Here is a 12,217-nt window from a genome sequence, read left to right as displayed (position 1 = left end):
TGTAAAAGGTGCAAACACTATCAAGATAGACGAGAGTGATGGAAGGGCATGAAGAGAAAGGCAAACTTACGGCCTAAGGATATGATATGTTGGTGCTATTGAGGCTGGCGAGAATTATCATGATGCGAGGTCGGCGCGGGTACTTGTGATGCGGCAAAGCTGCGTTGAGGAGAACAAAACCGGTGGTAAAGAAGGATGAGAATCGAGAGTATGACAAAGAACAGAAGGAACCAATCCAATGGAATGCGTAGAGTGTGCGCTCTGCTACTGCAGAGGAAAGCCTGACCTTAGAGCCTGACAGGCGCGGCAATGAAGTGATGCGAATATCAACGGCGAATGGTTGTGGAGAAGCGACTGTGGAGGTGGGATGGCTTGCGCGAGTTCATATTTGTCCGACAGACAGGCGACGACGGGAATCGGCAGGTGAAGATCGGATTAACTTGCACTCGCCTCCAGTTTTCCAAGGTTTGCCTCCGCCGCCTTTCCAATGAGTGTGGCCCGTGCAGTAGCCCTTCATCACATGCTGGTAGGTAGCACCCGCCTCTCGGGTCGTCCTCCTTTTATTAGAAAGCCACACAAAATACCTCCTGCATTTGCTGCTTCTAGTTGCCCCTCGCCTGTTATGTAGTGGATGTGCATATTGCCAAGTCTCAAGATCGTGCTGCTTAGATTCTTTAGATCATCTTACCGGGAAATAGAGAAGGGGGTGCGGCTCTCAGCAGATCATATATGCATGCGAGGGATGGAACCCAGGGCTGAGGAGAGCAGGCATGAGGTTTCCAGTGGTGCCACAGGGGCGTCAGGGAGTCAAAAGGGAGAGCGACCCTTGGAACATTGCATTGCTGTGCCTGCACCTGCACTCCTCATCCTACCTATTTTTATCCAAACATACACCTATTTGCTTAGGCACCTACCCAGCCTTTCATGGGCTGACATGATGCTGGACCTGCTATCTGATGCTGATCTACCGCTAAAACGCTACGGTTTAACGAGGTCGATCGCCTCAAACGGAGCAGAGGTGTTTCATGGGCAGACTAGCAGACTCGTATTTTTAAAATCTCAGCTGGAAGCATGGGTGGTTATAGGTCGGGGGACATATGCCGTATTACGTCGTCGCTTGTGTACTCTGTTATCTGCTACATGCATCCTCGACAGTAATTAAATGATAGTGGGTTACGTCACACGCTAGTTGGCCACCCCTGGCATGGAATTTCTCTGACGCGAACAACGCATTTAACGTGCCCACTGGCCAAGCCTTTTTAGCTTGAACCCCAATATCATCCCTCCTTTTCAAGGCCAATATTCTTGTCGACCCCCTTCCACTTCTCATTCCCATCCCCGTTCTTTTTGTCAACCCGGATCATGACGACCTGATTTTGAGGAGCATGATCAGGAACTGAAAGTCCTGAATCGATTTCCATGATTGGCCGAGGTCCTCTTCAACTATATCGGAAACTGGGGTAGCCTTCGAATCCGAATCATCTTTCAGCCCATCTCCGATCACCTTAAATCACAACGCTCCGCCCAGGCCAGGGCTGCTGCCATCTACCTTTCGATTCAAACTCAATTTCTCACCCATCATGGCCGCCGGCAGTGCTCGCTATGTGCGATATATTATTTTTGCTTTCTTCGTGAGTGGACCGTGGCAGCCTTTTCGACCCTCATCCCATTGCATTGGCATTTACACCATCCTAGGTTATAGCGGTGTTCTACCTCGTTACGAGCTCGTCCTCCGACATCGTTCCCTTCGGCCCAGCCAAAGAATATGGTGGCCGTCCTGAGAAGGTGACACCGGAGCCGCAGGAGACACAGGTGGGCGGCGAGTCGAAACATGAACAGTCCGACAACAAGCCCGCAACCAGCAGCGCCAACCGTGTCCCGGACTTGGATCCAAAGGAGTTCCCCATGGCTATGTCCCCCATGGACGACGGCTGGAATGATCTTAGTGGCATCGCTTCCGGGCCCCGCGCAAACGCAACCTTCGTCACGCTTGCTCGCAACTCGGACATATGGGAAATTGCGCGCTCGATTCGCCAGGTCGAGGATCGCTTCAACCGACGATACAATTATGACTGGGTGTTCCTGAACGACAAGCCCTTCGATGAGACATTCAAGAGGATCACGACCTCGCTTGTCTCGGGCAAGACTCACTACGGCGAGATTCCCAAGGAGCACTGGTCTTTTCCACCGCACATCGATCAGGACAAGGCTAAGAAAGTTCGCGAGGACATGGCCCGACGCAAGATCATCTATGGCGACAGTATCAGCTACCGGCACATGTGCCGCTTTGAGTCGGGCTTCTTCTTCCGCCAGGAACTCATGCTGAACTACGACTATTACTGGCGCGTCGAGCCCAGCATCGAACTCTTCTGCGACGTCCACTACGATCCTTTCCGTTTCATGAAGGAGAATGGCAAGAAATACAGCTTTGTGCTGAGCCTGTACGAATATCACGAGACGATCCCAACGCTGTGGGACAGCGTCAAGAAATTCATGAAGAACCACCCCGAACATATCGCCGAGGACAACGTGATGGGTTTCCTCAGCGATGACAATGGCAACACCTATAACAAGTGCCACTTTGTGAGTTTTAGTTTGTATCCCCTCACCCACTCTTGGATTGCAGCTAACACCGGCCCAGTGGTCTAACTTCGAGGTCGGCGACCTGAGATGGCTTCGATCTAAAGCTTACACCGACTACTTCGAATCCCTCGACCAGGACGGTGGATTCTTCTACGAGCGTTGGGGTGACGCACCGGTCCACTCCATCGCGGCGGCCCTCATGTTGAAGAAGGACGAGATCCACTTCTTCAACGACATCGCCTACTACCACGTGCCATTCACCCACTGCCCGACGGGCGAGAAGCTGCGGACGGATCTCCGCTGCCACTGCAATCCAAAGGACAATTTTGACTGGAAGGGATATTCTTGTGAGTTGCTTGTTCGCCACCTCTTCCAATGTGGACTCGACTTAACCATCTCCCAGGCACATCTAGATTCTTCGAGGCCACCGGCCTTGACAAGCCCGAGGGATGGGAGAACCAGCAAGAGTAGAGAACGGACGTATGTCAAAACGACAATAGAGTTCAAGTGTAGTACCATCATCAAAGTAATGACGTTTCTTCTATCCTTAAGCCCTCGAGAGCGGCTCTTTTGGCTAGGGAAAAACAGGGCACACCGGCGTACGGGTTATAAAGGAACTTGGCTTGGAAAACGGGGAAAGTTAACCACACGGATGGCCTGTAAATATATGCTGATTACAGTTCCCATCAAGGTGGAAATTGATCATTCACTTCTTCAGTTATATGCTTTACAGTAGGTGATGTACAAGATGTGACTCGCAACAGTGTCCAGGGTCTCTCAAGCCCTCAAGCACGAAACTGCTCGACAAACCGCGACTTCTTCCTAGCTACCCTCAACCGACAGACGCCTTCTTTGGCTTCTTGGTCCCGTACTTGCTCCTACTGCTCACGCGGCTGGCAACTCCCCCCTGGTGTGGATGTTAGCAGCTAGTTCAAGGTTCATGACACACTGTTCCCTTGAATCGCACTCGCTCGACACCTCCTACGGGCCCTTTACACCTGATACCAGGCCCCCGCACAGAATTGGGAGGAAAGCGGCGGGGGGAAGTAACTCACAAGATCCAATGCACCGCGAACCAGATGGTATCTCACACCAGGACAGTCCTGACTCCTCCCGCCGCGGACGAGCACGACGCTGTGCTGCTGGATGTTGTGGCCCTCGCCGGGGATGTACGCTGTGATCATGCGGCCCGTCGACAGGCGCACACGCGCCGTCTTGCGCTCGCCCGAGTTGGGCTTCTTGGGCCTTGTGATGCCCACCTTGAGGCAGACGCCCTTCTTGGACGGCGCCTTGAGCTCCGAGAGGGCGGGCGAGATGGCGTGGCGCGCCCGTTGGGCCTTGCGGCAGCCCTGTAGGACGGAGGGGGGTTAGCTTGGGAGAGAGTAGGGTCCCGAGTGGGTTTGGTCACGTACTCGGAGGACCTGGTTCAGGGTTGCGTTGACGGATGGGGTTGTCGATAGGGACCGTTGGGGGACGGGGAAAGATCTGGAGGTCGAGGATTGGATGGCAGGGCTGAGTGCTGTAGAGGCCGTGAGTGGCCGCCGTAATGACGGCGCCAGAAGGTGTCGCAGCATTGGCATCGCCATGGCTTCCGCTTCAGTGAGGCGCGGAAGGAGATCAAGAGTGCGAAGTCGATCCTGCCTGGGATGTCTTGCACTGCGCGTCCGACATATCCAATGCACAAGGCTGTGGTGGAACTTTTTGTTGCACGTGACTTTCCTGCAGTCCCGTCTCCGACTGTCCGAGTACTTTCACGTGTGCGGAGCTGGCCAGATTCCCAATTGTGGAGACTAGAAATAGCGGATGGTTACCCTCGGCAGAAGGCATGGCGCATATCTTCAACCGAACCCTCTAACACCCAGGTTCTACCCACTCGACGACAATTTGTTACACTTCGCTGCTTTCATACTGAATCCTTGATCTTGTATCTTCTCTAACTGTCCTATATTGCTCTCGATTTCTCTGTTTCTAGAGCTACCTCGTTCAATCCGCCAACCACCATCCATCATGAGGTCACTTACACGGGCTCTTCGCCCTGCTGTTCGAAGGGCACAAGGAGTGGTTGCCGGCGTGCCGGCAGCAACACCACGAGGATGCAGGCCACAGAGGATACTCCCAATGGCTCAATGGTTAGCATACTTTCCTCACTCAGCGAGACTCGGCGAGATTTACCTCTTCAACTGACGCAAGCGCTGACCTGCCCCCTCAGCGCCGCACGCCCTCTCTCCTCGACCCCTCACCTCCGGGATCCCAACCTCACTGAAGTCCCGCCGACGCCCATCACACACTTCTCCGAGATTGAGACGTCAATGCAAGAGGCGGTGCAGAAGTTTGCCAACGAGGTCATCCTGCCCAAAGTGCGAGATATGGACGAGGCCGAGGCGATGGACCCCACCGTCGTAGAGCAGCTGTTCGAGCAGGGGCTGATGGGGATCGAGATCCCCGAGGAGTACGGCGGAGCGGGCATGAACTTCACGTCGGCCATTGTGGGCATTGAAGAGCTCGCCCGCGTGGACCCCAGCGTTTCCGTCATGGTGGATGTGCACAACACGCTGGTCAACACGGCGGTGCTCAAGTACGGCAGCGCGGCCATCAAGAAGAAGTACCTGCCCCGGCTGGCCACTAACACGGTCGGCTCCTTCTGCCTGTCGGAGCCCGTGAGCGGCTCCGATGCCTTCGCCCTCGCCACCAAGGCGACAGAGACGGAGAGCGGGTTCAAGATCAACGGCAGCAAGATGTGGATCACCAACAGCGTGGAGGCCGACTTCTTCATCGTGTTTGCGAACATGGACCCGAGCAAGGGGTACAAGGGCATCACGGCCTTCATCGTCGACAAGGGCACCAAGGGCTTCAGCATCGCCAAGAAGGAGAAGAAGCTGGGTATCAGGGCGAGCAGCACCTGCGTCATCAACTTTGACGACGTCGAGATCCCCAAGGAGAACCTGCTCGGCGAGCGGGGCCAGGGATACAAGTATGCCATCAGCCTCCTGAACGAGGGCCGGATAGGCATTGCCGCGCAGATGACCGGCCTTGCGCTGGGCTCGTGGGAGAACGCCGTCAAGTAAGAGCTCTGCAGGACTCCCTTTACTTCACTCTCGTATGGTTGTATGCTGACAATTCTGTCAAAGGTACGTCTGGAATGACCGCAAGCAATTCGGCCAGCTGGTCGGAGAGTTCCAGGGCATGCAGCACCAGATCGCCCAGTCGTACACCGAGATCGTCGCGGCGAGGGCCCTCGTCTACAACGCGGCCCGGAAGAAGGAGGCTGGCGAGAACTTTGTCACCGACGCCGCCATGGCCAAGCTTTACGCGTCGCAGGTCGCGGGCCGCGTCAGCGGCCTGGCCATCGAGTGGATGGGCGGCATGGGCTTCGTGAGAGAGGGTCTGGCGGAGAAGTTCTGGAGGGACAGCAAGATCGGTGCCATCTACGAGGGCACGAGCAACATCCAGTAAGCACATTGTCCTTGGCTCTCTTCTTCCCTTCTCTTTTTGCTAACAGACCCGACAGGCTCAACACCATCGCCAAGACGCTTCAAAAGGAATACACTGTTTAGACTAGGTGCAAGGGTACCAGGCGTACGGCATCTATTATTACTTAGTTTTGGAAAGCCTGCCGGGCAGCCTCGGCTTGCATATAGCTTCCATGCATAGAGTAGCATAAAGTAGCATGCTCAGCCTTTCCGGTTCACTGTGGATTGTCGTGATGAAGACCATACGGGAACTGCGCCCCGTCAACTCTCTAGCATACGGCCTCGTTTAGCGTCCCGGATGGGATCTTCCCGTGGAACCCTGAGCATATGTAAACGCCAGAGCTATCTCTCGGGGGAAGATCGCCCTGGCGTGTACGCAAACAGACCCTTATTACATCAGTTACCGTGGTGATGGGGTTGGAATAGCGCGAACCCCTAAAACGGCGCTGCATTCCAGTGTTGAGACAGTGGGCGATCGAGGAATGCTGCCATTAGCTCCACCAAGGACACGACGGCTTCGTCTTGCCACCGTAGCCGGAAGCAAACAGCAGAAAGTGAGTTCGCCGTCGTCGATAAGTTTTGTGGCTCAGCCCTCGGAACTCGAGCTTGAGACAGAGCGTCGGTCTTGAGAAACGGGGACCAGGTAACTTTCCCGTGGGCAACTTAGCTCACTACCTGCCACTTTGGACGTAGGCTCATCCGTTCGCCTCCACTCAATCCTGATACAACGTGACGGGCATTCAAGGCTGTCTTAAGTCTAAGGTTGCTGATTCATCGAAGTCAGAGGCGGAGGCAGTCAATCAATTCGGGCCGTTACTGATTACATATACTGAGCTCAAGGAGTTGAGGTCCCTGCCGTCCTGTGGCGCACTGACGACATCTTATTATGGTAGGGCTGAAATATCCTGTCGAGCTAGTGAATGCGTGCGTCCTTTTTCTTTCAGCTAGGAGTCGAATGAAGAGCATCTCAGGCGTCGTTTGGGCAAAAACGGAGTAAATGGTAATCAGGGTCTGACGGCACTCGCCCTTGCTGCCGATTCAAAAGCCGGAAAATTACATGTACCTACTGTTAAACATTTTGCTGATTTGCTGATCCCGTTCGGGATATTCATTCTTCATGAACTAACTGGGTTCTGAAGGAGCAATGATCGGCAGCTGAAGACAACCCGCGCGCGGCTGATAGGATAATGACCTGGTAACGGGAGGATCGGATTGCAAAGAAGAGTACTACGGTAGACGGCGAGACGGGTTCATAATTGCCTAGGCACTGTTTCGCACCCGTACATCTAAATAATGGTGTATTGTATTCTGAGGTGTTCCATTGTTGGACTCGGGAAAGAGAGACGCGATTGTGGAGCTGCTGGGACAATCACGTGTGTCATACTTGGTTTCTGTTAGCGTCCAGTGGCAATGTGGCTTGTCCTGCCCCCCCCAGTGCGACCCCGTCGCCTTGTGAAGAGAGAGGGCGGTTCTTGGGAATTACTAGAGGCTTTCCAGTAGCACAATTAGGTAGATACGGTGTATGGTACGTCGGGAATACCTGCCGTTTGGAAGGACAAATTTGCAGCCTTTAGCAGGTTTCTACCAAGAAAGTAATCCTTGATTTCTACACTACCTAGGTCCTTTCCATTTCCCTTCTCCTCATTACCTACATACTACCTACCTACGCAGGCTCGCAGGACAGCCCTTCCCCGGTCCATCGGTTGCATCTTAGCTGCATCAGCGGGCAGCTAGCACCCATAGTACCTATTTAGCAGGAGCCAACCTAGCTTCAAAGTGCCCCTGCCCTTATCACTATCGACTGTTGGGTACTTACTGTAGTACCTACCTCACCTCCGTATCAGGCGACCGCTGCCCGGTTACCACCCGGCAGGACTTGGTTGCTGCCGAATGCGAAACACAAAAACCCCGCCATAATTCGTCACTGACGACCAGACATCTCTTCGCCTCTCCCCTGCCCGTTTTCCCACCTCCCGCAAAACACAGTCTGCACGGTATTTTGGGCCGCCAGACTTCGCAACCGACACGCCCGACTGCCCCAAGTCGGCCTGTCCTGTGCTTCTCCCCGCCCAGCTCGTCGCTTCTGCCCCGCCTTTCCTGTGCGCCTCGGCGCGCAGGACCAACACCGCAAAGATGAACGACGAGGAGAAGCTCCTGGACATCCACAAGAAGATCGAGCGCGAGAAGGCTCTGATCCAGGCTGCCAGCGTCATGCGCCAGCAGACCACCAATGAAGCCGTCATCTCCAAGCTCGACACCCAGATGCACGAGGGGAGGAGGAACCTCGAGTTCTTCGAGAACAGGCTGCGCGAGCTCCAGATGCGTCGGATGGGCCAGGGAATGGATAACATGTCCCTCGGCCCCGGTGGCAGCTCTGCCGGTCGACCCAGGAGTTCGGAAATGGACAACAACGGGCCACCACCTCCGCCGCCCAAGGACAGATCTAGCTATGGTGATCCATCCCCGCACGGCTCCGGCCAGGGCGGTCTGATGCCTGGCCGCCATCCTTTCCCTGGCCAGCCTCCGAACTCGAGTATCCCAAAGCCAAGGCCCAATTTCACCAAATTAGGTGTGTATTCGACGACCCTCTCCTCTTTGACGCTGATGACACTGCCTGTCCTGTTATTTTTCCGCTGACACGGTCTTGTCTTTTCTAGACCTCATAAAATACGACACTCCGCACCTTGGTCCCCGAATCCAGCTCATGCTGTCCCAGATTCAGTTCAAACTCAACGTTGAGGAGCAGTACCTGAAGGGCGTCGAGAAGATGGTCCAGCTCTACCAGATGGAGGGTGACAAGAAGAGCCGAGCGGACGCCGCCGCTAGACGTATCGAGAGCAAGCAGAAGATCGTACTCCTAAAGCAGGCACTCCGACGATACGAAGAACTGCACATCGATATGGACGCCGATTCCCCGGACGGTATGTGGTTGATGGCCCCCCCCCCCCCGGCAAAAGCATTGGCGCTGTCTTGACTAACCCATGCGCTCCGTGATCAGATGATAGCATCAACATGCCCAACCTTCGAAAACCCCTGACCGGCCAACTCTCCATCAGGGTCATGGCCGTGAAAGATGTCGACCACGCCGCCACTGGCAGATTCAGCCGCGGGCCCGACACGTTCGTTGCCGTGAAGGTGGAGGACAATGTGGTGGCTCGGACCAAGAGTTCGCGCACAGATCGCTGGGAAGCCGAGTATCACACGGTCGAGGTCGACAAGGCAAACGAGGTGGAGCTCACCGTCTACGACAAGCCCGGCGAGCACCCGATTCCGATTGGGATGCTGTGGGTCAGGATATCCGACATTGCCGAGGAGCTGCGACGCAAGAAGATTGAAGCAGAAATCAACAGCTCTGGATGGGTTTCCGCCGACCGAATGGGATCGAATCCCCGGGCTCCGCCTCCGCAATTCCCCATGAGCCCCCAGCACTCTCAGTTCGGGCCAGGCCCGACCTCGCCGAACTTCCAGGGGCAAGGCGGCAGCGGTGCGTACGGAGGCCCACAGCCACCGCAGGCGATGCAAGTCATGAGCCAGCCCGTCGATGCCTGGTTCAACCTCGAGCCCAGTGGCCAGATCCACCTGAGTCTCAATTTCATGAAGCAGACAAAGGACCGTCAACCGCTGGACATGGGCCTTGGCCGAAAGGGCGCCATCCGGCAGCGCAAGGAAGAGGTCCACGAGATGTACGGCCACAAGTTTGTGCAACGCCAGTTCTACAACATCATGCGTTGCGCATTGTGCGGAGACTTCCTCAAGTACTCGGCAGGCATGCAATGTGAGGACTGCAAGTATACCTGCCACACTAAGTGCTACACGGGCGTCGTCACAAAGTGTATCAGTAAGTCGAACGCCGAGACGGACCCTGACGAGGAAAAGATCAACCACCGGATTCCGCACAGATTCCAGCCCTTTTCGAACCTCACGGCGAACTGGTGTTGCCACTGCGGATATATGCTCCCGATTGGCTCCAAGAAGAACTCGAGAAAATGTTCAGGTATGTTTTCCCTTCCGGCCATGGATGTTATGTGGACTTTGTCGCTGACTCTTGCGAGCAGAATGCAGCCTTACTGCGCACGCTCAATGCGTTCACCTCGTTCCTGATTTTTGTGGCATGTCGATGGCCGTCGCAAACCAAATTTTGGAAGGCATAAGATCGCAGAAGCGAAACCGGCAAGAGAAGGCGACATCAATGAGTGACCGGACTCTGCGGGCCAGCCACCGAAAGACGGCATCGTCCGGACAGCATTCTCCTTACGGAGGTGCCCAAGGCCAATCTCCTACGCCTTATGGCCCGACCGCGGCGTCTAGCCAGGCTACCGAGGCGGCCAAGTTAATGTATGCAAACCAGGCTGCCCAACGACCACAAGGCCCGGATCGCACCTCGTCGAGTGCCGCATCTGCCGCCGCTGCCGCCGCGATGACAGGCACGAAACCATTGCCTCAGCCCCAACAGATGGGTGGGATCCCAGACTTTGGGCCAGGCCACTACGGAAGTCCCGCAGGTTATGGCCCCAGGCCAGATCAGCGAGAAGATGCATACTCTGCTCAATACGGCGGCCAGCCTCAGCAGCGGAAGTACAACCCTGCTGACTATGCCAATATTGGCGCATACCCAAGCCAACCCCAGGTACAGACCCAGCCAGTCCAGCAGCAGCAACAACAACAGCAGCAGCAGCAGCAGGTGCAGGCGCAACAACAGTCAATGTATTCACATCAGCAGCAACCGATATCCGCACCGAAGCTCCAGATCGAGGAGCCTTTCCCGCCAGCGACATCTCCCACCGGCAGCATTCCATCTGCCGCGAAGAAGCCCCTTCCATCGGCCACGGATCCGGGCACGGGTCTACGCATTGGCCTGGACCACTTCAACTTCCTTGCAGTGCTCGGCAAGGGCAATTTCGGCAAGGTCATGCTCGCGGAAACGAAGCGATCACGCATGCTGTATGCCATCAAGGTGCTGAAGAAGGAGTTCATTATAGAGAATGACGAGGTCGAGAGCATCCGGTCCGAGAAGCGGGTGTTCCTGATCGCGAACCGGGAGCGGCATCCATTCCTGACAAACCTGCATGCCTGCTTCCAGACCGAGACCCGGGTCTACTTCGTTATGGAGTACGTTAGTGGCGGCGATCTGATGTTGCATATCCAGCGTGGCCAGTTCGGTACGAAGCGCGCACAGTAAGTTTCTCTCTGCTTTGATCTGTTCGTGCAATCCTGGCTGGGCCTCTACTGACAGTTTGACAGATTCTACGCCGCCGAGGTCTGTCTGGCGTTGAAATACTTCCACGAGAACGGTGTCATCTACCGTGACCTCAAGCTTGACAATATTCTCCTCACGCTTGATGGCCACATCAAGATTGCCGATTATGGTCTATGCAAAGAAGACATGTGGTACGGGTCGACGACGAGCACGTTCTGCGGTACTCCCGAGTTTATGGCGCCCGAGGTTCGTTTCTTATCCTTTAATAACCCCCCTAAAAAGACAATGAGTTACTAAGCTCCTCGCCTCCCCAGATTCTCCTAGATAAGAAATATGGCCGTGCCGTCGACTGGTGGGCATTCGGCGTCCTTATCTACCAGATGCTCTTGCAGCAGTCGCCATTCCGAGGCGAGGATGAGGACGAGATCTACGATGCCATTCTCGCCGACGAGCCGCTGTACCCGATTTCGATGCCCCGCGACAGCGTCACCATCCTGCAGAAACTGTTGACTCGCGAGCCGGATCAACGGCTGGGAAGCGGGCCCACCGATGCCCAGGAAGTCATGTCTCAGCCATTTTTTAGGAACATCAACTGGGACGACATCTACAACAAGCGCGTCCAGCCGCCCTTCCTGCCACAGATCAAGAGTGCGACCGACACCAGCAACTTCGACAGCGAATTCACAAGCGTGACGCCGGTCCTGACACCGGTGCAATCAGGTAAGTTGATATCGACAGTGCGGGGACGAGCGTGGGGCTTGATGCTGACTTTGAGAAGTGCTGTCGCAGGCCATGCAGGAGGAGTTCCGCGGGTTCTCTTATACCGCCGACTTCGAGTGAATTCGCCACATCTGATGGCGTTTGGGGAGAATGACGACGAGGCCGATGATGATGATAGTATCTCTAGCTGCGATACCGGTGTGGATGAGCGAACTGCTGGCAGGCGGCAGATAGGGACTCCTCAAAA

At 55.3% G+C, this 12,217-nt stretch overlaps 4 protein-coding genes across 4 annotated transcripts; 3 read left to right on the top strand and 1 right to left on the bottom strand.

Annotated features, from left to right (window-relative positions):
• The first annotated feature begins 1,224 nt into the window (after positions 1-1,224).
• QBC33DRAFT_536233 (nucleotide-diphospho-sugar transferase) lies at positions 1,225-3,304 on the top strand. The gene is made up of 4 exons (XM_060427692.1): positions 1,225-1,631; positions 1,696-2,583; positions 2,642-2,930; positions 2,987-3,304. Exons 1-4 carry the CDS (start codon positions 1,581-1,583, stop codon positions 3,052-3,054), a joined length of 1,296 nt encoding a protein of 431 aa, XP_060284310.1. The 5' UTR covers positions 1,225-1,580; the 3' UTR covers positions 3,055-3,304.
• Positions 3,215-4,238, bottom strand: QBC33DRAFT_536230 (uncharacterized protein). The gene is made up of 3 exons (XM_060427691.1): positions 3,996-4,238; positions 3,639-3,932; positions 3,215-3,490 (listed from the first exon to the last, which is right to left on the bottom strand). Exons 1-3 carry the CDS (start codon positions 4,167-4,169, stop codon positions 3,416-3,418), a joined length of 543 nt encoding a protein of 180 aa, XP_060284309.1. The 5' UTR covers positions 4,170-4,238; the 3' UTR covers positions 3,215-3,415.
• A 352-nt stretch (positions 4,239-4,590) lies between these two features.
• Positions 4,591-6,137, top strand: QBC33DRAFT_450235 (acyl-CoA dehydrogenase/oxidase; the record flags this gene model as incomplete). The annotated part of the gene is made up of 4 exons (XM_060424555.1): positions 4,591-4,712; positions 4,793-5,644; positions 5,712-6,032; positions 6,092-6,137. 4 exons carry the CDS (start codon positions 4,591-4,593, stop codon positions 6,135-6,137), a joined length of 1,341 nt encoding a protein of 446 aa, XP_060284308.1.
• A 2,049-nt stretch (positions 6,138-8,186) lies between these two features.
• QBC33DRAFT_558258 (kinase C-like protein) lies at positions 8,187-12,090 on the top strand (the record flags this gene model as incomplete). Its single annotated transcript, XM_060429865.1, has 7 exons — positions 8,187-8,622; positions 8,711-8,974; positions 9,052-10,047; positions 10,109-11,228; positions 11,295-11,496; positions 11,565-11,970; positions 12,029-12,090. The coding sequence occupies 7 exons, from the start codon at positions 8,187-8,189 to the stop codon at positions 12,088-12,090; spliced, it is 3,486 nt and encodes a 1,161-aa protein (XP_060284307.1).
• Positions 12,091-12,217: the final 127 nt, after the last annotated feature.

The sequence above is a fragment of the Phialemonium atrogriseum genome, assembly GCF_030411735.1.
Source record: "Phialemonium atrogriseum strain 8032-3 unplaced genomic scaffold QBC33scaffold_10, whole genome shotgun sequence".
In the NCBI taxonomy this organism is placed as follows: domain Eukaryota; kingdom Fungi; phylum Ascomycota; class Sordariomycetes; order Cephalothecales; family Cephalothecaceae; genus Phialemonium; species Phialemonium atrogriseum.
This window is presented reverse-complemented; position numbering and strand designations above follow the sequence as displayed.

Excerpts from the sequence above, each read along its gene's own strand:
- QBC33DRAFT_536233 (XM_060427692.1), top strand. The coding sequence starts at position 1,581 with ATGGCCGCCGGCAGTGCTCGCTATGTGCGATATATTATTTTTGCTTTC. Across the intron at positions 1,632-1,695 it reads ATATTATTTTTGCTTTCTTC|GTTATAGCGGTGTTCTACCT; the intron begins GTGAGTGGACCG and ends ACACCATCCTAG. Across the intron at positions 2,931-2,986 it reads TGACTGGAAGGGATATTCTT|GCACATCTAGATTCTTCGAG; the intron begins GTGAGTTGCTTG and ends ACCATCTCCCAG.
- QBC33DRAFT_536230 (XM_060427691.1), bottom strand. The coding sequence starts at position 4,169 with ATGGCGATGCCAATGCTGCGACACCTTCTGGCGCCGTCATTACGGCGG. Across the intron at positions 3,933-3,995 it reads CCCTGAACCAGGTCCTCCGA|GGCTGCCGCAAGGCCCAACG; the intron begins GTACGTGACCAA and ends TCCGTCCTACAG. Across the intron at positions 3,491-3,638 it reads TTCGCGGTGCATTGGATCTT|GGGGGAGTTGCCAGCCGCGT; the intron begins GTGAGTTACTTC and ends CATCCACACCAG.